This window comes from Caloenas nicobarica, chromosome 3 (genome assembly GCF_036013445.1).
Source record: "Caloenas nicobarica isolate bCalNic1 chromosome 3, bCalNic1.hap1, whole genome shotgun sequence".
Lineage (NCBI taxonomy): Eukaryota > Metazoa > Chordata > Aves > Columbiformes > Columbidae > Caloenas > Caloenas nicobarica.
This window is the reverse complement of record NC_088247.1, coordinates 82,532,103-82,556,224: the sequence shown is the minus strand read 5'-3', so window position 1 is coordinate 82,556,224 and position 24,122 is coordinate 82,532,103. Positions and strand designations below refer to the sequence as shown.

The window sequence follows — 24,122 nt, the reverse complement described above, 5'->3', positions numbered from 1 at the left end:
TCTCACTCTGAGTGTGGGGTTTTTTGTTGTTGTTTTGGTGGGGATTTTTTGGGGGGTTGGTGATTTTTTGGTTGTTCATTGATAGGTTTTTTTGTTTGTTTTGTTGTTGTTGATTTTTGTCTCATTCCATGTTTTGACTTGCTTATTTCTACAAATTCTGATATTATTGTTAGAATGTCTTGTTTATAACATGGTGATTGCCAACTCTGTTGCAAGTCTTTCACCTGCGTTTAGGTTTGTTGTTTGTTTTTTATCTCCAGGAAAGCTAGGTAAGTCTTTATTTGGTTCTGTGTTCCTGAGAAGAGATAAGTTAGTTTTAACATTCAATCACTTTCAGTTGTTGTGACTTTATGCTGAAATGAACAGACCTTGTATTAACAGCAGATTCATGGTATGTCCTGCTTGTATCAAATAGAAGCTAACCGGCAGGCTAGCTTTAAAAAACAAAACAAAACAAACAAACAAACAAAAAGACTGCATCGATTTCCATTAATAACAGAGTAAATGGAAAACTTATCTATTTTAGTCTTTTTCATGTCTGCTGGAGAAAAAAATTACTGTTACCTGCTACCATTGTCTTAGCTGAGGACAAACATATCATTAAACTTTTCCATGCTATCCTGGAAGATCTGTCTAGTAAAATTATAAGTTCTCTGCTTGTGAGGCACTGGCCACCTGCATTCTCAAAAATCAGTCAGAATTGATCCTTGAAAGGGAACTATGCATCACTATTTGGACACGTATATTCACGAAGATAACTGATTTTTTTTCCCTGCAACTGGTCAGATTTGTCTTAGAAAGTATGCCATGCACCTTTTTTAGTAGAAATGTTCCTCTTATGGGAAAGAAACCAGTAAACAGATCAATAGCTCAGCCAAGTTTTGAAGCTTCTCAGGATAGAGAACCAGAATACATTTGGCTGAACAGACCCAAACTCCCACTTGTAGTGTCTGTCTGAATGAGGCAGAGGAGGGTCCAAGCACTACTCTGTCGTTCACCAGGTAATAAACTGAGCTGATTGTTCCTAAGCAGCAAATATGTTTGGAGCCCAAGCCATGAACAGTAGCATGGAGAGAAAGCATAAACACAGCCTGTGAGACTCTGGAAGTCTCATGTGTTCTTGATCCTGCCTTCACCTTGCTGGGTAAGCATAGCCTTTTCTTTGCAAGGCAGATTGTATGTGAGAGTCAGGATGTCTACAGGCAGTGGGCTGTCCTACTAAATGTAAGAGAAAGTTGCTATTGCACAGAGAAGGTGGAAGAGCCTTGCCTTTCTTTTCAGTGGACGGGGTGATCAGAACCCCTGAGCTGTGCCTCCATGCTGTGCAGGCTGGTACCCAGGGTCAGGATGAGGGATAATTTGGGTGTCAGCCCCAGGGTGTACCTGTCGATATACTGCCCAGGAACCTTTAAGGATGCTGCAGTTCCTCAGCCCATGGTTATCTACCCCATGCTACATCTTCAGGTAGTGTGCCCTTTCTGACTGAAGTAGCCCAATTAAAGTCTTAGCCTTGACACAGTGGCATGCATTTATATGTGGTTGCTTGTGGTTACTTGGTCATCCAGGTTGTCTCATGCAGTGTTTGTTGGGTTTTTTTTGTACTATGAACCATGATATATTACAGCACTGCTGCATCTCAACACAGATGTTGAGCCTGCTTCTGCCACCCAGATTATTCTAGCACATCTTTCATTTTTCTAGACAAGCATGCATGAAGCCCCCTTGCTTCTTTTCCCTATTTCTGAAATGCTGTAGAAAGCAGCTTTGATAGACCTTTTCCAACCCAGGGGTGCATCCTAGCATCCTCCCTATACATCCTTCCTCTTCATCAGCCATCCCTACTGATGAACAGAGGGGAAAACTGAAATCTGACTTCAGATTTAAGCTGATGAGGTAAGATAAAGCATAACTTATGTGGGTAGGAGAGCAGAACTGGGCTGATGTAGAGTAAAATAAAATTAGTAATTTACAGTTGCAATGTTAGCACAGATACCTGAGCTAGCTGTGAAACCTGCAGGTTTGTCACCACTGTTAAGCCTTTTTTTTGTCATGTCTTTGCTATCCTGCCTCATTTGAGCTGGCTGTAAAACAGGGTAGCTTGATTACAGAAGCAATCTAGCAGCAGCAGTGTGAAACATGGATTGATTTACTGTGCTAACACATAACCACACCTAGAGCTGTGGTGACAGAAGCCTGAGTGCTGAGTTAATGTACATTTGCTAATAATTGTTGCACTGTGACGGTGATATTTAGTTGCAAAATTAAGCATGCAGAAATGAGGAAATACTAGTCCCAGAACATATATTTATGATAGACTTTAATTACATTATCAGATACTATATTTTGCATAGAAATACCTGGATGGTACTTGCTATAATCTTACCACATTAATCAGAAGTTTTTCCATTGTATTGAATGAGAATATATCAAACATTTAACGCCTAAGGCAGATGATGCTCATTGAGGGGATATTATTTCTGCTGGTAATAGCTAGAATGTTTTTCTATCTTCATATTTAATGTATGTCTCCTGGCTTGCTTTATTTCACATTGCCAGATCCTGCACTGAATGCAGAATGATTAATTTCCTCATAGGGTTTTCCCTGCTGCTTTTCACTGTGGTATCTGAGTGCTCCACAAATACAGTATTAATGAATTTCTTTTTACAACACCACTGTTAGGTGAAGTCACTTGCTGCTTCTCTCAGGGACAAATAGTAATTATTGATGACAGCACAGGCACCAGAATCCAGATCTGAACATTTGTTTTCTAGAGTCATAAGTTTAAAAAAATGTATATTTGTAATTCAGAAAAACCAACCACATGTAAGTTCTCCCAGTTCATGTTGTCACAATATTACTAAACAGGCTATAAATGATGATGTCATTTTTATAGAACCTTTCATAATATGCAGTCCTAAGGTGTGAAGTCTTGCTTCGCTATAGTTAATGTTAAAGATATATTTCACTTTCACGTATGTATACAAATACTATGGATATATGTATATGACTCTTGTGAAAAACAGGTCTGCTCGTGGGCAAAATTCGGCTCACTGAAAACAAACATGTTCTTCTTTATCCTTCTTGTACCGTGACAGTAGCTTATTAATGCTTGTTTTCAAGGTTATTGTTTTAGCCTTTTCTCAGCTGGGGTTCAGTCTACTGGATTGCAAGGATTGCAATAAATGTTTCATTCCTCCCACTCATTGCACATAACTATATACCAGTCATTGCTCCTCTGTAGCATTTTGAATACTGTCTCCAATTAGCAGGTTGTTGTATCATTTCTTATGTGTATAGAATCTAAATCCCTTACTAATTACAATCTTTTTTTTAGCTGGCAGTGTTAATGCTCTTTAAGACATACCAACGGATTTCCTTTCTTCAATTTGCTTTGCTTTTTTCTATTTGCTTTTTTCCCAATACTCTCTTTTCATTAATCATTTTTCATATATTTGCAAGGAATGTGTTCTTATTTTGTTAGTACTGGCTGAGGCAGATATGCAAAGAGGAGTCTGTCCATGTCACAGTGTGATTTTTAAAAAAATGTATCAGCTAACTCAACTAACAGCTATTGAATGTTAGCAATGAAATTGGAGAATAATAGAAAGTCACTGTGCTAGGGCAGGATCTAATCACTAGATAACATGTGCAGCTGTTACATACTGAGTAGTTCATGCACATTTGCCCTAGATTACACTCCCTCTTAACCAGGTACAACCAAAATAGAGAAACTAAAAAGTTGTATTATTCCAGGGAGACAAAGACATGAGTAGAAAGTGGAGCTCTAGAAGCTCTTTGTGGTTTTATTTGTGCTCTCTAGATGGCAAACACTAACTGATACCATTCCCTGACAAATAAAATGAGTTTATATCTGGGCAACTGCATGATCCCAGCCTGCTCTTTGCCGTCCCCACCGTATGTTGGCCCTGCCTTCTTCCTTGCACCAGTGATCATGTGGTAAGACAGTTCAAGGGCTGATTTGGCTGCAGACTGCTTTTTTTTGGTTGGCTTAATTGTCATTTGCATTAGATTTCTGCGCTACTCAGTGCATGATCTCACAGGCATAAATACTGGGTACAACACAGAGATAGGAAACACATAGCTGGGGTTGGCAAGGGAGGTAGGACCACTGGAACCTGATTTAAATAGGCTTAATCTGCAATGGCACCAGAAAGCTCAGAGTTCATGTAGCACCTAGGGACTTTTAGTGGTTTTGGCTTTTCCTGTACTTTTGTTTTAATGACGTTGCTGAACAAGACAGTAATAGTGAATATGATTTATATATCAGATGAAATGTGGTTAGTCCCATATTGTGTCTGCTTCTGTTGGCACACTTAAGGTGCTGCATAATTTTAGAGCTGTGAAACTTGTGGGACATGAGTTCTTCTTACCTTTGGCCACAATCATCCTGTCTAGATGTGGGAAGATGGTGTCATATTTTTAATATATTATAGAAGAACTGGAAAACTTAAGTTATGTCATAGAAAAGATGGAGATCACTTGGAAACATCAGTGAAACCCAAACTTTTGTCTTGAAAAGATAAAGCTATAGGAGTAAGACAAGGCATTTCCTGACAAGTTTCCCTGGGCTCAAAACATGGTTTGGTTTTGAGGGATTCTCGTGATTTAACCCCAGCCGGCAACTAAGCCCCACGCAGCCGCTCACTCAACAGCCCCCAGTGGGATAGGGAGGAGAATCAGAAGATTAAAAGTGAGAAAAGTTGCAGGTTGAGATAAAAACAGTTTAATAAGTAAAGCAAAAGCTGGTCACACAAGCAAAGCAAAATAAAGAATTCAATCAGTGCTTCCCATGGGCAGGCAGGTGTGCAGCCATCTCCAGAATCTCTGGGCTCCATCATGCATAACAGTTACAAACACCATCACTCCAAATGTCTCCGCCCTTCCTTCTTCTTCCCACAAAACATATACTGAGCATGAGGTCATACGCTATGGAATCTTCTTTTGGCCAGTTTGGGTCAGCTGTCCCAGCTGTGTCTCCTTCCAACATTTTGTGCACCTGCAGCCTTCTTGTGGAAGAGTCTTTGCATTGATATAAACATTGCTTGGCAGCAACCAAAACATCAGTGTATTATCAACATTCTTCTGATACTAAATCCAAAACACAGCACTGCACCAGCTCCTAGGAGGTAAATTAACTCTATCGCAGCTGAAACCAGGACAGAGACTTGGGATTTTTTGAAAGCCATTGTAAGGTAAACCATGATGACATTGATTTATATTCAGCCCAGAATATTTGGCTTCAGTATTAGAGAAAATGTTCCAAATATGGGGAGAGTGGACTGTGAACAGATTATGAAAAAGTTCTCACTGGCAATTTTAAGAAGAAAGTAGACAAGCCCCTATGAGAAATGTCCTCATGAGTATTTGGCTATGATGTGTGTGAAAGGTCTAGATTGGTTTCAAAGCTGGTTTTAATAGTTCCATAATGATTTGGAAGGAGAATATAAACTTAGGTGTTTAAGTACATTCATCTCAACATAGATAGAAAGAAAGAGAGAAAGAGAGAGAGAGAAAGAAAGAAAATTTTTTTACATTAAGAACAATCATTCACTGGGGATGTGATAGAGTCCCCATCACTGAAGGTTTTCAAGATGTGACTGGAAAGGGTGCTGGATAATCTCATATAGGCTCCCTTTCCCATGAAGTATTGGGCCAGATGATCTTCTGAGAACCCTTCTAACCTGGGCTTTTTCTATGATTTTAAGTAAGCCTTTAATTCCTCTTCATGTGAAGGTAATATTAAGAATCAATGTAAAAACACTGCAAAAACTAAAAAGAAAATACGGTCTATTCATACAATAAGAAGCTGGAATCTTGAAGCTGGATCTTGAAGAGATTTCTGCTTGTCCAAATGGCCAGTTTTTTGCAAAAAGTACCATAATAATAGTATTATCTGATGCATGCTCCATAGGAGTGTGAAAGAGTGCTCTGAGGGCTGAAGTTCAGTTGGTGGTTTTATGTAGAGCATTGAATGGAGTTGTAGCTCCATTGCTTTCTTGATTAGTCTTTTCTAGGCTGGATTCTCCAAGACTGTGTGAGAGGGAAAGGTGTTTTAAAAATCAGAAGGACCAAAAATAGACTAGTTTTTCCACATGATTTTTCAGGAACAAGTAATCAGGATCCTTTGAGAGGACCAGTAGACTATGAGTGAGTCTTTCTGAAGGAAGCAAATCATTTGGATCTGAGTTTCATAGCGTTAAACAAAGGTGGATGAGAACAGAGGGGGAGAAATCCCTTCATCCATTCCTTTCAGATTTTAAATGTTGAATTTTTTCTAAAACTGACTAAGCCATACCTTAAAATATTAGTGTTCAAAAAGCAGCTAATGAAAATTGTACTTGCAAGGCCTTTGACATCTGACTTTAAATTCATTTTTATATTTTGATTTATTATGAATCAGATCTTGTTCCCTTTTTATTATTATTTTATATGCCTTAGGTATCCACAATAGAGCAGATGCATGCTTTGATTTAGATTTTATTAGTTGCTGCTGGAGAGTGTTTCCTGATATTTTCTCAACAACTTTCAACCTCTGACAAGCAATCTTAAAGCCAATTCCAAGATGAAAGATCTCGTTATGTTCTTTGCCTCCTAGAACCTGCATATTAACTTTGACAAAGTTCTGCATAATGAGAAAAACCGAGCAGAATTTCCCAAATTAGTTGCATGCTAATCTAAAAGAAAGAAGCAAGTACTACTTTTGCATCAGAGATTCCAGTATCTACCTAACATGCAGGCAACACTAACATTCAAAAACTCCTGCTTGATTGGGTTTTGGGTAAACATCTTTTCATTTAGGCACCTAAACTCTCTTACCTCAGTTTATGTTGCTAAGTGTGCACACATCCACTAACAGATCACAGTGTGAAACAGCAGATTTTCTCTTATGAGTCTGAAACCCTCCAAGTTTAAGAAGATTTAGGCATGGCCTGCCTTACAGAGTTGTATAGCATGAAAGAATTAGCAGTATGAGGCTGTTGCATCCGCAACCAATAGAGAGAAGGAAAAACAGACAAACAAACCCATACAAAACACCACCACACCACCTCACTATAATTTAAATTCTGAAGGCAGCCAGGGCCTTGGCTTGTACTAGCTTGTTTTGCAAAGAGGGAGAGGGAAAAAGGTTCACTTAAGACAAAAATTATTTGCCGACCAGAGCCAGATATGCAAGCAATAAATTCTAATTCTAAGCTCTACAGTGTCTGTAGACTTTGCTTAGAAATTAATACCTTTGCTGAGAGGAATGACTGTGATTCCAGGGTCAGTGCCCTCCCATTGGAAATGTGTACTTCTGCATTATAAAATATTGGTTACACACTTTCCAGCATCTGTAGCCACTGTTTCAAAGGTAAATAATATTATTACATTTTTCTTGATTAATTAAGGCTAGGTGTACTGTAAGGCACTTTTAAGATGCTAGGTGTTTAGTAGAAAAAATATAATTATTTTGCTTGGAAATCTGTTCTTTAAAAAGACTTTCACGGTAGATTGATCAGTATTTTAGTACATAATTTCAGTTTGCAAATGTCCTTGCACTTGAGTCTTTTACTAATGCGTGTGTATTCATGGATTTGGGAGAAATGGACACTTCTGTATTTCATAAGGTCCAGCACAACTATGAGTGTTGGTAATTCAGCCATGTTGTGAATAGCTGAATTGTTTGTGTCTGGTAGTAACTGGTCAGGTTCAATATAGCATGCTCGTACCATAGGGATCATCTCCAAATCTTTCTTGGTAGTTTACATGCTGGAATTAATTTTTCCTATATGGCAGTAGTTGGTTTGAGTCACTGACACTTTTTAGTGCAGAGGAGCCAATAACGGATGGCATGAGCAGAAATTAGTTGTGACATTTTAAAAACATATGGATAGCATGCAAGTTCCTACCTACAGTTACTGGAAGAGCTGGTAAGAGCTGCCAGGGCCATCTGAGCTCAGAAAACATTTGTTAGGTGGCTCTGCTCCCTTTGCACAAATTTTGGCACCCCATGCATTCTCCTGTATGTGAAAGCACTAACACTATCTCATCCTGAAAAGAGATGAAGGCTAATGGTCCTACAAAGGGGTCCAAAGAAAGTCAATTAATTTATTGTTAATGAATTTTGTCTTGTCCATTCATGTAGTTCCCACATGTTTCATATCCACTTGAAGCCTGACTGTCTTCCTAGACCTGTGTCTTGGTCAGTCACAACAGTCTTGCTGGTTTGGTTTGGTCTATTTTTGATTGCTACTGTTTGCAAGCATGTTTCAGCCTTCCCAGGGATGGTGAGTCTTTGGTCTCTTATTTGTCTCTTTTTTTTGTGTCGTCTAAACTGAAATGCAACTACAAACCTGGGCAGCTCTGAGACCATCATCTGAAGTGACATGACACTGACACTTGGATTTCTGAGGTTGTGTAAGTTTTTCCATTCTTCTAGCTTCTTCATTGTTAGCTTAATCAATACAATACTTCTGCCACAAACCTGCAAGTAAAGTATTGTGTGCTCAAAGTTATATAAGAAGTTGTCAAAAGTGTCTAAGAGCATTAATAAATGTCCAAACCAAGCTGACACTTTTTGACTGACACCACTTGGTTTTCATTTGATGAATGCTTTGGAAAGCTTACTTGGCTGTGCCTGTGCTTGAGTTGTTGTATACAGCACAGTTGTACCATAAAGTAAACCTATGTGACCCAATCTTGCTGGTTTATACAGCATTAGTTACCAAGCTTTATCTTTGTAACAAGGTGTTGCCACTGTCATGCTAATACTGATCTTTCTGGTAATCTCCTATATCAATTTTCAAAGTAACCCTAGACTTCTACAGCACTTTGGGTTATAAATTTTTACACAACCTAATGGTTGGAAAATAAATTACATTAAGCTTGTTCTAAAGTAATTCAACTGGAAGAAAAGTCCCCAGAATGATTTATCTATGTTACTCTGTCATTTCCATCTCTTATTGCACACTCTCTATAGAGTTATTGTCTCTAAAGTTTACGCTTGAGAACAGAGCGCATTCAGCATCTTTTCCTTCCTTCAATCAGAACATTAACTACATATAATGTGCAAAAGTTAGTAATCATGTAGTGCAGAAATTGTCAGTCACTTCAGTGACTCAAAACAGAAGAAATCTCTGCCCTTGATACTTTTAATCTCAGTAGTCATGTTTGCATAAAGTGATTGGAAAATACTAGCAGAGTTATAGGGCTACAAAATATCTCTACCAAGCTTCGGAATCATGTCAAAAGACCATTATGATGGTTGCAATGTCAAGCTTTCAGAAATAACAGTTCTTAAGCAAAGGGTCACAGCGCAACTGTTCTCAGCCATTTGACAAAGGAAACAGCCTGAAGGTTGGTCTTCTGCACTGCTGTGGTCAGCAGAACTGCATGTGTGCGGGAGGAGTAAAACAGCTTAAACAAGGGCAGGATGATATTCCTCTTAGTCTGTATATCCTTTTTAGCATTTTGTAGGTTAGGAACTGCCTTGTCATGGAGTTCAGCAATCTATTGTGGTGTTTGGATGCTTTTTTTCCTTTAATTTGTGCAATCACTTTTGAATCTATTTTTATTTTTGTCATCTGCAAAATACTACCACAACAGCAATGTGTTCTGCAACTTGAGTATCCATTTCCTCAAAATATTTTCATTTCCCTTTATATACTTTTACATTTAGCTTGTCTGGGTTTAATTTTACTTTTCTCTCTTGCCTTTCCTTTCTTTCCTTTTCTCACTTGGGCTCAAATCTTGTTATAGAAGGATACCGTTTTATCTCTAAGATTCTTCTTTAACTTCTGTTTTCAATTGTCCTTGCATCATCTCTTGGGAGGGGGGCATTTGGTTTTGCTAATCATATACATTTATGCTGAGCCTCTATCAAACTGTTTTCAATTGTTGCCAAGAAACCAGTAAAGATTTTTCTCTTTGGCCTTTGATTTTCTCTTAGCATACATCTTCATGTTATGTAGGTCTTCTTTCCGAAATTAAACAGTACCAGAATGGGCTTGTGAGATGCAGCTGTTGTTGCAAAGATAGCAAGCTGGAGTACAGTGTGGTCATCCTTCCAGGGGCTTTTTGATAGTTGCAGCTTGAATCAGTACTATGCATTGCTCAAAATAAATCAAGAGTAGCTTCTCAATTTGTGTGTTTTCTGATTGGTCCATGAAGCAATCATTTATGGTACGTAAAAGTGGATTCACTGTATCATGTCTGTGTGTACCATCAAAATGTTTGCAGTTATGATACAGACTTTAGTTGAATATGACATAATCTTCTTCCCACTGGTCCCTATCAAATTCAGTGCACAGGGGTACTTATGCTCATGTAAGCATGTGTAGAATATTTCACCATCCTTTTCATCGTGTTGTTTCTTCTTTCGCTTACTGAACACTAATTGAGACCTCATCTAGGGACAAACTTGTTTCCTTTTTTTTTTTCCCTATTGTATTAACTCTGAAGTAAGAGTGCTTCACGAATACTCAAGAATAAATGTTCATGATGCTCATAGAAAATGCAGGAATAGTTTATTTCCCATTTTATAGATGAAGAAATGAGACAGAGGTAAAAACAAAATATCCACTTATCTTTCTGTTAGCTTGTGGCACACACAACCCATTGGTTGTTTTGGTTGTTTTTTTGGTTTTGTTTTGGTTTTTGTTGTTGTTGTTTGGTGGGTTTTTTTTTTTTTGTTTGGTTTTTTAAGAGTATTTTTCACTGTGTAGCACTTAATATGTATTGGTATCATTGTGAACAAGATTAGATGCCAAGGGCTCAAACTAGGTCCCCAGAAAGTGAGACGCATGCCAGCCCTGCCCTGCTCTCTCTCATGCAGAGTAGCTTTGTGGAATGTCAGTTGTGGGATACAAATATTCTAGGTAGTTTCAAGCAGCTTAAAATAGGAGGCTATCCTTTTTCTCTTGAATCCTAGCCTTATTTGCTCCATTCATTTTGTCTTTTGTAACACATAAGAGAGGTCCTACAGTGGCAGTCTTTATTCCAAGGACCTGATCCTCCCCTCCAGCAGAACTGTCCACTGCACTTCATATGACCTTGTTACTGTCTAGTACAGCTTTCAGTTTGATCTTTCATTATTTTCATACAGGAGTTGCCTGCTTGCCTGTGCATTCACCATGCTTCACATCAGTATTCAGCCATGTTCACCATCAACTCATCATCGTTTCCAGTTTACATGTATTTTATACTGGAAATCTAATTTATTTCCCTTTCTGTCTCTTGTCATGCTGCCTCACACTCATCTCTCGGGCTTTCCTGGGTGTGCATCCAGCTAGCTACTTCAGATGGGCTTCTGAAGTCATGGCAGCACTTTTTCCTGCAGCTTAAAATGAGTGCCTTGAAAGGACTGGCACCAAGTCCACGATGTGATGGTGGGGACTAGAAGTGCACGTGCTGCCTTCTGGCCTTGCTTCCATAGGAATCCCAGTGCCCAGCTGCAAGCAGGCCAGATATGCAGCCCCTGTCCTGGACCCTGCTGTCATCCCAGATGGCTCTGAACTGGTCAGTGTCTGTCTCTCTGTGTTCTCAAGCTAATTCTGTCTGCCCTGTGTAGTTTGGAGAAGAAAGAGAAGTCCTACAGACCTGGTTCTCCACTAGTTCAAGATGCCACAGGGGACTAATATAGCTATATCCCTGTCCTTCACAGACAGCTGCTGATATTTACACTGGAGAAATAAGATGATACTTGTAGTCTAGTCCCTCTGGGACACTAAAATCCTCTGTGATTTCAGTGTGCTGTCACTTTTATTGACTGTATATTGCATGTGTCCTTCAGCCAGCTAATAACAAAGAATCTTTGGAGTTGCAGCTTCCTTTGATTTTGCTTTCTACATTTCAAATAATCTGTTTGGATGAAAGTCAATCTGTTAAAAAGCTGCTAACTGACTAGCTATTGATTTATAAACCGTATGTATTTCCTCAAAGACAAAGCATTTTTTTCTCACGTGCTCTTTATTTTTCCTCAGCGCACTGTGTGGATTTTTCTGCTTTTTGTCATTGAGGCATGTCCATTAGCCTCTTTAAAATGTCTCCATTTTAATGTATGAAGTATCTGTGTGATGAAACCAGGATGCTGAAGCCCTCAAAAATGCATCTGACAGGTTGGTCAGAATAGTAAATCAAGCATGAGACTCTTCATTCTGCTACAGTCTCTAGTCTATATTCTTAATTTTCTAAAAGAAGAGACTGTAAAAGTGCCTTGTTCTGTTAAGAACCTTAGACCCATTGTAAGACACAAAAGCTCAGCTTCAGTTGTTGTTTGGACTCAGAAAGCAAGAAGAAATTCCCAGGGTCCCAACCTGCAACAACTATCCACAATCTTTGTCTACCTTTGGATTGTATATTATGAATTAATACCTGCAGAAGTTCTAGACCATGCTAAATAAAATTAGGAGTAAACTAGGTACTCTGAAACTGTGGTCAGCCTTAAGAAAAAATAACTTTTCCTCTCCACAAATATATTTGTAAAGGCTTATAGAATATATCATGCTACTTATGTAGAGAGTAAAATACATTCCTCAAGTAATTGGAGAGTGGGGGAGCGAATGAGTAACTGAATGAATATATGTGATAAATGAAAAAATGAATGAATGGGTAAGAGCATGAGTGAACTGAGGATGAAGTGGGAGAGAGTGAAGGAGAGGGAGGAAGAGTGACGTGGGGGGAAAGTAGTGCAGAAAATGAAATAACAGGGAGGAATGAATCAGAGAAGGGGAGAAATAGAAAACTGAGTAATTAATTTAGGAAAATATCAGAAAAGAATGCTGGCAAAAATCCAGGTATGTTCTTGGTGGGCTTGTGGCAACATAGATGAAAGGAGAGAAAAATAATCGCGATTGAGATAGGAATGATCTGGGAAAAAAAATAGAAATGTCAAGGGCTGACTTGGTGGGATCATAGGGCAGGATCAAAGGAAAGAGGCAGGGACAGATGCTGAGAGACAAGTGAGAAGTAGTGAAAGGAAATGGCTGGGCCACTGGCAAACCTGGGTTGCTTCTGGTCACACTTCTGCTTTCCTTGGGTGGCCACAGCCACCACAAGTAGTGCTCTTGGCTTTTGCTAGCCTGGAGATAATACTGTAGGGCTTCTTGGAGAATCAGTTAATGAAAGTGCAGAAAATAAATCAATTCTATTATGAAAGTATTGTAAAAATAAAAAGCAGTAGCTTAGGACCAAGTAATACTGTCGTCTGAGGAGTCATATTCTGTCCTCACCTCTTTGCCTGCCCTGTAGCACGCTTTCTTGCCTTCCAGAATTGAGATTTCTCCTTCACGGGAAGGAAACCAACAGAACCCAAAGCAGAGCTACAGATGTCTGAGGACCACACTTTGGGAATGACGGCACAAGTGTTGTTATTGCTAGTCAGCATATTTATAAGTTACTGTTGCCAATAATTATGGTTTTAGAATATATAAATATCAGAATTAAATCATGTTGGTAAGTTACAAAGAAAGATAGGGATAAATAATCACTGCATTTTTTGGTGGGGATTTAGCCTTATTCATTCATAGAAGGTTGTGATTCTAGTTCCTCATGTGTTAAGATGAAAAAGCGTCCCCGAATTACTGGATGTTTCATTTAGGAATTTTATGACCTGATTTAATGCTTCATAATGCTAATCCAAATACAGAGAAGAGTCTTTGAAGGGGGGTGGGATAAGCAGTGTGTGAGTTTACTAATCTGTCTATTATATTTAAAATAGGGTTGTCATTTTTTTACAGTAAAAACGTAAGCAATTATAATTAGGCAAAGAAAGAAAGCCACAATCCAACTTTAGTAATGCTTTTACTGATAGTATTACAGTCTTCCTTTTAGCAGTAAAATGCTTTGTTGCCTGAATCAACTAAGAAAATTACTTTTCCCTATCTCTAAAGCAATCACTTTTATAGCTTCATCTAGTAAGAAAGCAGCCTACTCTCCAATAATGAAGGGCAAAAAGAGATGCGGAAAATTTTTTCAAACATTCTATCAAACTTTGTTGTACACTATTTATCTTACAGAATGTACTGAATCAGCAGACTCACAAAACAGATACTCAGAAAATGCTATTTAGAGGAATGCTGAGTTTTGCTAAGGGGAAAGAATTGAACTGATCATCAGTGCTCTCATTATTCAAAGTTTTATTCAAAATAATCTATGACTATTGATATGAAATACCTTAAATAGCTCAAAAAGAAGTAAAAATTTAACTGGAAAATACTGATTCAGAGTCAAGTCAGTGCAAAATGTGGAGATTTCTCTCATGTTTGCTGCATCAGGCAGCAAAACCTGTTAAAAGAGGCATGGAATATTTGCTGCTTTCAATAAAAATTATTAGAGGGCAGAGAAAAGCTGTTCATGTATTTTAAGTTACAATAGATTCTTGTGTATAGACTCAATTTCAATTTTTTTTTTAAAGACAGTCTAAAATGGGAGTCCCCAACTTTGCCCCAAACAGGAGGGGTTTCTATAGCAGATATAGTACAGAAATCATTGACTTCGGAGACCAAATCCAGGCGGGAAAGTTTGGAGCCGAAGCATGTCTGCTTTCCTGGCTTGTTCCATATCACAAACTGTAGTGTTGGCTGCTGGCATTTATGGGGTACTTGCTTATCAAGTATCTACTGGGTGGCAACATGTGCCTTCCAAGAACGTGGTGACATGGATGTGTCTTTGTTAAGAATAGAATAGACAATTTCAGGTGGAAAACATAGAATGTAAAATTCTACAGTAACAATTAAAAATCTGAAATTAAAAAATCAATTACACAACACAGGTTTTAAGAAAAAGTGGGAAGAAAGGAAAGTATTTTACAGTGCAAATAATAAAAGCCCATGGGGTAACAAGGTTAATTTTACTTTTGAAATAGATGTTGTTAGATACTCTGCATTAGAGAAAGGAGTATTAGGCTTCAAATCCTATTTCTAAATACTGGTGTTTTATTAACATGAGCTGCACTGCATTTTGTGGTTTTCCTTATGGAATCTCAATGCTTTACAGGTTTATTGAAGCACTCTGTCTTGTGGGTGAAAAAGAGAAAGCCAGGAGTTCGTTCTGGAAACTGAATTTCTGTCTTTGGAAGGACCAGGGGTCTGTAGTCGTATGAGTTTCTTCCTTGTTTGTGTGTAAAATTCTGTGCATAGGTTAATTAAACACGCATACACATGGTTAATCAGCTGAGTTAGGTGCTATTCATAGGGAAGCTCAGGTAGAGTGTGCCCGTGCTGTCCCAGTTCTGTGGGTAAAGAGGAGGCCTCTTATCTCTGTGCTCTTCTATTTGTCACAGTTTGCCCACCCTGCATTAATATGGAGCTTTGGCTTTCTGTCAGTGAGTCAGAAATTATATCTAACTGGGTGGGTAAGTATTACAAGGAAATGTTGACAGGCCTCTTTTTCATCTCCTGTGACACGGGATGGGAAGCGTTTTGGTTGTATGTCCATTTTTCTACTGAGTCAATCAAAAGGGCCCAGCAGGCAGCGCAAAATGCATTCACATGGGTGAGAGCCTTAACACAGCTTACACTGAACTTTGTCTGCAGCAGAGTACCTAGCTGAAAAATCAGTATTTTGATTTCTTGGACTAGCAACAAAGGCCAACATTTGACATCTCTGAAGCCACTGTAAGGGTGTATTTAGATAAATGTTATCTTGGGAACTAAATAGCTTCCAAGATATTGTTGAAGTTAAACGAGCAACTGAAAGAAATTAATTCTGACCTTTCCTTTGTTCTCAAGAATCTGCCATCCTGCATCCAGTGTGCGAACTGCACACAGGAGTATCCCCTGACAGGTCTTCTCTGGATTTTCTGTGTCACTGTGGACCCTGTTTAAGAGCAGGAGAAATGTCATCCCAAGCAAATGCCAGCATTGCCCTCCGATCAGCTTTGTTTGCATGCGGCAAATGGTTATGCAAGATAAAAAGCGAACAAGTACTGGCGTTTGCCACCTGGCTTTTCTCAGAGGCCTGATTTTGAGAGCAGCGGAGGCTGCGATTATGCGGTTATACCTTTAAATGGCAGCACTGGTTTAAGTGGTTCCTATGTCTTGTTGCCACCACCCACAAGCCACTCATTCCTGTGCTTGCTCTGTGCCTTCAATTGTGTCAGAAAAATTGTTTACAGCCACATGGTGAGCTGGCCTAGTGAATTGTTCTTTATTTAAAATAATGATTTTATTTTTATATATTTTTTACCTGGATCCATTTTCTAATCCAATTAATTCCTTGGACCCAGAAAAAGCTACTTGTGCACAGCTGAGGTGATGGAGAGAAAGAGAAGGGCTGCTGAAAATGACATCTGTTCACGCCATTATTACTGAGGTTTTTTTATTGTTTTAACCATACCAGTTGTAATTCCATAGTACTTTGTTTTCAGAGAGCTGCCTTTTGTAATGCTCATTTCTCACTGTTTCTTTTTCTTCCTGCTCCCTCCTGTCCCCACATTCAGCTCTTGCCTTCCTTAACCATGTGGATAGAGCAGTTTCTGCAGCTCTGCTGGCTCACAGAAACTATTTTAATTCACTGAGTGAAAAACAAAGGAAAAAAAAACAGTGGTGAATGTAGAGGATATGTGTTCTTCCTGATTGTGTAGGACAGAGCCTGTTACAATTTACTGGGGAAGGAAGGCACCTGGGCAAGAAGCAGGCTCAGTGCCTGGAGAGGGGGCTGGGAAGTCAGTTGGCAGCGATGGAGACCTCTCCTCACATCCTCAGCTCCGCAGGGAGATCCTTGAGTGCAGCCCGTGTACCCAGGGAAGCTCTCATAGCAGCCTTTTCTCCAAGCTCCAGCCAGGCATGGGCACATCAGCCAGCTGGGGAGCCTGCCAGGGGAGATGAGCAGCAGCAGCGTGCTGCGGGCAGAGAGGTTTGCTGTGTGTTTTCCCTGAACCACCCACACTGCAGATGTGAGCACGTGAGCCCGTCCATTGCAATTCCAGTGGCTACTGAGGGCACCGTGTGTCTCATGAGACAGATCAGAGGAGCCCATGGAGCTACAGTCAGAGATTCCTCTCCTGTGCACCATTTTCCTCAAAATCATCTTCGTATCAATGACCTCAGATGGTGCAAAATAAGGCAGTAAGCATTACAGTAATTTTTCATGCTAATATCTCCATCAGAAACAGCCTCATTTTACTACAGGTAGCATTAACTTAGGGGACCAGTGTTGTTTTAAGAAGCTGTGTGTGCACGTAGTTTAGGGCTGATTGTATATTGGGAGTGAGTGGGAATTTCATTCAGAAATAAGATATGTTTGTCATGCACATAGTTCAAGTACTACAGTTTAAAGCAGGCCAAGGTGGTGTGAGCAGAATTCATATTGAGAAAGCTTTCTGGGGATCACTTGGGTTTATACTAGAACATAATTTTGTTCTATGATTTCATTTTTTGTGTGTGGCAGTTGTATATGAAGCTGCTAAAGAAAAGGGACCCTGGTTTTAATTGTACATTTTTTTTTTTAAGTACTATGGGCTTGGACTGATGACTAGCACATAATCCCAGAGGGGGAGGATTTAGTCCTGGTAATTTTTTAAAAGGAGAGGTGTGTGTGTGAGGAGCAGAGGGCAATGTAAAAAAACCAGCTGATTCAAAGTTAAGGTATTACCATTAGAGATTTCCCTAGAAGTCTTGGAGTATTCTCTCTTTAAAAGAAGTCTGAATCATTAATCCTTCTGGGGCCAGGCAGACTTTTAAATTGCCTTTCAAATCCAGTATTTCATAAAGAGCACAGAAATAGTAAATAGGCTAATTTGTCTTTTAATCATTCAGAGACATAGTAAAAAGAACTTTGTTGTCAAGTTGTGCATTCCTCTGCTTTTGTACTTATCATCCTCTGAGTGCTGGCAGGTCACGCTAATGGGGCTTCTGAAACAACTCCAGACTTTTTGCAACCAGTCAAGAAAAAAGCATGAAAATTCCTGGGGAGATGATCCTATGCCTGGTTCACTTGTGTCTGCCCAATGTGAGACAGATACTCCACCACTTTTGAGCAGGGTATGGAAAACTCTCGATTTTTGTCTTCAGTGGAATAAAAATTATTTTTATTCATCTGTGTACTTTGTGCTAAGGCTTGTAATTGAAAGCGAATAAACACAATGAAACTATTTCAAGATGTAGGAAAGGAGACTTTAACTTTATATAACTATATGTGTACACATGCATATCCTAATGAGCAATTTGCCTTTTAAAAAATAAGTTTGAGATCTAGCAGTAACAAAGGATCTTTTGATGATCTTTCTGAATGAGTACATGGTGATCAACTGCATCTATACTGGCCTGAAAACTCAGTTTAGCTGAAAGAATGCAGGAGGTCTATGGCATAACGGTGAGTGCCGCGCATGCTGCCTCCCACCCCTGTGGTGACCTCCCCGTGAGGCTGTGCGAGGTGCTGTGCAGGCTGCTCCAGCACCAGCTGTCTTCAAGGGTGCATGTGCTTGTGAGCCCTGGGGTTCATGGTATGGCTAAGTCCACTCTTCGCTCTGGCTTGAGGCCACCCTCCAAAAGGTGTAGATTAAAATGTGTGCCTCTGTGTGCCAAGTGACTGCCTGCAGTGGGCTGAAACAAAGAGGCCACAGCTCACATTCTCAGGCTCCTTTTTAAAGCTCCAATTGCTTGAAGTATTTGCTTGGGAATACATGGAGTTTGGAGAGGGTGAAAACCAGTGCTGTGGGTAAGGGGTATGGACATGATGATAAGTGAAGGGAAGGCAACAATGGGGTAAGCAGAGGAGGGCAGCTGTTCCTACCATAAGCCAGCTTGGTGGTGACATGGGGAACAGTGGCTGGAAGAAGCAGAGTGGATTGGATGCGGTGCAGGAGCATTTGAGAGGCGTGAGCAGTGTGGCTTCACTGGCCAAACCCATTTCATATACTAGCGCTGCTTTGTATCCTGCTGTCCCTTCTGCTTTGTGATCCCTCTACAACCTCCCCCATCCTACCAACAGCTCTGTGTAGCTCCTCCTGCCCCAATGCTCTCCCCTTTCCATTGCCTGCTGTGCCTCTGCAGTTTGTGCTTGACAAGCTCTGTTCTCCCAAAATGAGGAAAGCCCCTGTTCATCTCTTCCACCTTTACAATTCTTCCATTTCTGGCTCCACAACCCTTTCTCCTAGGGCTCTGCATGAGGCACAGTCCCAACATGTACCATTAGATCATACATCTCCATTTCTCCCCACCCTCTTTGCTGCTGCAGCACTGTTCCTACAGTTTGCACTGATGAGGTCAGGGCTCTTGGTGCTTTTCTCATCCTTGCTCTGCCTGTTCTGAATCATCCATCACCGTTGCAGCGACCTCCCAGATACCTGTCTGGCTCCCTTCTCAATCCTTAAGTCCTTCCCCTTTCTCATTTTTCTTTTTCTCTGGTTTTAAAAACACTATAGTGAAAGTAAGAAAGTTGTGAAGACAGAAGGCCAATTTTAGCCACGGTACAAGCAAATGCAGCTTCTGTTTCTTGGGCGTTATGTTTGCTAACTCTAGAGTGAGTTTAGCCTGTAACTAGCACTGTTGAAAACTGTTGCAGGCAGAATTTGCATGTTTGCTTTCAAGCAGCTGTGATAATAGCCTCAACAGTTGTTCTTTCTGGGTCGTCTTTATAAAAAAAGGTTTACTGTATCCACCAGAGAGGTGATTTGGCTCAGTGACATTGCTCCTGTACCAGGACAACCTGTTAATAGTCTGGACTGCTCGCAGGCATTGGATGCCAAGCCTCCTGGTGCACCTTCTCCAGACTGTTGCATGAACCTGATGTGGAAGCCAAGTGGCCATCCTGTGAGCCCCGGCCTTCTGCTGTCTCCCATGAAGAAGTCTCCCAGTTTGTGTAGCTGTCTGGTGACCTTGCTTGAGCAGCAGTAAAACCCGCAGCTAGCATGTGCGGCAACATGGCTGCGCCAAGGTGCGCTTCTCGACGACCCGCACTTTTTCATACTAGTGTGTATATCTGCACGGTCTCCAGCTAACTGCTCAGTGTGTTTTGATTCAAGCATATAGAAAAGGTCCTAGACTTAGGCTCCTGTTCAAGGAGCCAAGCTTGCCCTGTGGCCTTCATGACCGGTAGGGGAGTGCCTGGGATCATGCAGCTAGACCAAACAGGAGGTTGCAAGGCTAGAAATGATAAATGGCACTTGCTTGTGCCACCCTTCTGCATTGGGATTACTTTGAGAACTTGATTTCTTTTGCAGATGAATGAAAAGTCAGTCTACTTGCAATACCATCATTGTACTCTGTTTTCTTCCTCCATTATGAGACAAAGCAGGAGGCCGAGCAGCAGCCTGGTGACTCCCAGGGGCTCTGTCCCCAACACATGGAGAAGGTCCAGGCTCTGACGTGCAGGGTCCCCTCTGTGCATCCCTGACTGCATCAGTCACCTCCCTTTTGCAGAGTGCAAAAACTCCCCACCTAGAAGAAAAAGTGTTCAGAAAAATGTCTGTTACTTAAAGCATGCTTTGATCCCTACGGCGGTCTTTTTTTCCTGCAGAAAGAAGGGAAGCCGGCCCAACATTCAGAAGGCACAGTTTAATGGGACAGGCAAATCCACTTGAATTTTAAGTGGTAGTGCTGGTTTTCTGCAAGATCTCACCCTGCAGTTTAATCTTTTGTGAAACAAAATCGTTAGATTTATTTTTTAAGAGTCTGGCATCTGTATTAGCAATCAAACCTACAAATTGTGCTTTCTGGTTGAACTTGGTAAACCTGCAGCTTTGTGTAATTCAGACTGCAGCATGATAAAGAGTTCTGTTATAGCTTCACATATTGATCAGTCCAATTTAATTTCCTCATGGGACCTGGACCACACTGGGGATGATGGATTGTGTTGAAGCCTTGACAAGCTTATTTTAACAAAACACCTCAAGGGCTTCTAGAGCAGAGGCAATTATCAATACTGATGCTTGTTTCCTTTCATCAAAAGTTAAGGGCTCATTAATAGGCTGCACAGCAGCTGCTGCTTCCAACACATGACTTTTCTTTAATTAACTTGGAGATACTGTTTCCTCAGCCTTATGAGTTGGCTTTTTCCAGAAGAAAAAGAAATTGGGTTCCAGGTTTTGATTTTAATGGTACGTGTGATACCACTATCTTCTGTACTGCTATGTGTGCTGCTTTGGTAACTGAAGCCTAGAATATAGAGTGAAGGTCCCATCCCACTGTTTATACCCATGTCTAAACTGTCCACAAATCCTGGCGTTTTACAAGTTTTGAATTTCGTCTCAAGTTACTATATCTTCTATTTTTAATGTTAGCATTACTGGTTAAATAGTCTTCTAATGTAACTTCGGCATTCAGCGTTTTTGTCTTCAGCGCTGGCTATTTCAAAAATGTTTTAAAACTGTATTTATTTTAGGCTCTTAGTTATGAGAAGGAAGCTCATTGTTGCTTCCAACTGTTTTACCTTTCCTGTACAAAAATCCTAATATTTCATTGATAACATGTTTGATGTAGGTGTGCTGTGGGTGTTAAATTCATACTGTTTTTTAATGTTGCAGTTTGGATGTATGGAGAGAAAATATGATCAAGGCAAAGTGCTATCTTAAACTTTATTTTAAACAAAGCTTTCAGATAAGCTGCTAGAAGTCTAGCACCTTACAGAATTGTTTTCCTTAGCTAGTAGAAGGAGTTGCTTTTGTTTTGTTTACTCATCAAAAAACAATTTAAACCATGGAACACCTGCTATAGTGCTTTCTGATTTCCATTCCACACATGATCTAATTAATTAGCAGAGTTCTGCTCATTAATGTGAAAGTCAGTAGCAACGCGTTCCAAGGAATATTGGAAAATATTTGTTTCTAAGCATAGATGAATGTGGATGGGTGATAGCTAAAAAAAAATTGGAAAAGTAACTGGGTTGCAGCAAATGTAATTGTACAATGAATGAAATTCTGTCACTTGCTCAAAATTCTATGTTGCATGCTGGATGCTTTATGAAAAATGTCACCTTACCTGATTTTTCTTCTTTCCTTGATGTCTGAACTTCTAGAATCACTCATTCAAGCAAGAATTACAATTTTCATAATAAGAAATAAATATTTAGCACTGGAAACTGTTCCTTAAAATTGCAAGTCAAGTGTTTCTTAGATCAGAAATAGGCAGCTAGATGAAAAGCAATACATTTTAGTTCTCTAGGTATCCTGGAATTCTTTTGAAGTGGTGACTCATGTCCAGCCATGACTGGAATTCATGGTACCGAAGATCCCATGACTGTTTAACGGGTGACAGCTGGTACCATTACTGCCCTCCAGGCTGCTGTTTACTGTCACTTCTCTTCCCCCATTACTGTCATGACTAAAATGCAAAGATGAGTGAGTTACTTTAAATTACCTTCAGCAATGATTAATTTCAATTAATCACCTAATCCTACAAACACTGGAGCACTGAAAGAACAAAAATGATGTGAGAAATCCCCTAAACTCACTTAATATTAAGCATATCCTGGATTTAGTCCTGCAAACATACTGATGGGGCCAATTCAGACTTTCCAACCAATGTGGTTTAGCCAATGTGCTTTTACCCGACAAGTAACTTTTTTTATTTCAGTGGCCTATAATCTTTATCAAAACTGTGCAATTCAAAGTTGGTTTAATGACACAGATTAGCAGGATTAGGAGCAGTTTCAGTATACTTTATGCCTTTACTTACCTCCTCACTCCTTAACTCTCCATCCGTGTTCCTCTTGTCCGGGTCTGTTCCATGCCACAGCCCAGCGCAGGCTACCTGCTCCGAACCATTGCCCAGGAACAGTCTGCTTTTCAGTGAGGGGTTGTAATTGGGTTTGTATTTTAAAGGTCATGATTATAATATGTAGCAGGTTTGAGTTACAGAAAAGACCTTTAAAATTAAACTGGTTTTAGGAACACATAGTGCTGGAAAAAAATAGCAAATATTTAGTTCTAAAATGGAAGAAAATTAAGTTAATGGAATAATGCATGAATATGTTCCCTATACCTGCTTTTCCAGAATATATGTTAATTAGGGTCTTAAACAATGGGATAGTAACGCTGTTTATCATTATTTTAAACCTTAATGGTGTGATTAATTACATCGCTCACTAGTTTTGGAAGCTGAGGCTCTGAAACGTGAAATTGTTTCTATTTTAATAATGTCAATTATTTTAAACAATACTGTTTATTATTTTATCCTTAAATCTCTAGGTGCTGAAGTGTTGTATGTGAATATGTCAGCATATAATGAAGGTCGGCTTCAGTCATCTTTCTGGATTGTTGATAAACAGCACGTGTACATTGGAAGTGCCAGCCTAGACTGGAGATCATTGGGACAGGTAATTTAATTGACAAACTAATGCTATACCCTTTGAGAGTATAATGAAAAAAAAAGTAATGTTTTGAAGCCAGCAAGTGGAAGTGGATAATGTTCTTTTTCTGATAGTTTTTTGGCAGAAATGGCAGTGTTAAAAACTGTGTTGCCACAGTTTTGATGACTCTTCTGTGTTGGCAAAAGTATATTACTATAAATTTTACTTCTTTTCATTGGAATAGCTATCCTCAGCAGTTATGCTTTGGGTTAAATTAAAATAATATGATGGCCTTTATTGATTTCTGTGATTGTTTTGTTGTCTGAAGATTGCAGGTTCTGGTTTGCTTTTTTAAAAAAATAAAAGTGAGCGAAACAGCTGGAAAGCAAACTTCAATGGAAGCTCCCTGGTAATGTCACATGCGTGACCTAGTCCTTCTCATGTGCCATTTAAATAAGGAAAAGCAAAATTTGGAAATACTTGCAAATGAATGAGTGGATATTTATCCTGAAATACCCACCACCTCTGGGAAGGAAGAGATTTATGAGTACAGAAAATCAAACAGCATAAGATTATTGAAGGTTGTACGTATTAGAGAGAATTCCATATTTTGATTCCTCTTAAACAAGAGAGTTGAAAGATGTACACTAAGGCCTCTGCCAACAACCGGTGCTGAGGACTCTACAGCCTATGACCATTTCGAAGAAGTAATTAATCCATAATGCAGTTTATTTTCTTCTTGAAGGTATCTGTATCTTTTTTTCTTTCCCTAACAGTTTCAGTATTATTAAAGGCTATAATGTTCATTTTTGCTACATACCACTGACTGTGTGAGGCTGCTGTTGGTCATATTTAGGAGGTGGAACCTGTGTTTTTAGATCTCAGTAACTGAAAT

General features: G+C 39.6%; 1 protein-coding gene across 1 annotated transcript in view; it reads left to right on the top strand.

Moving 5' to 3' along the window:
• Positions 1-24,122, top strand: part of PLD5 (phospholipase D family member 5) — a 174,468-nt gene that overhangs the window by 120,775 nt on the left and 29,571 nt on the right. Inside the window, exon 5 of the mRNA XM_065632259.1 lies at positions 23,127-23,254. Within this exon, the coding sequence (XP_065488331.1) occupies positions 23,127-23,254 (128 nt within the window). The remainder of the gene's footprint in view (positions 1-23,126; positions 23,255-24,122) is intronic.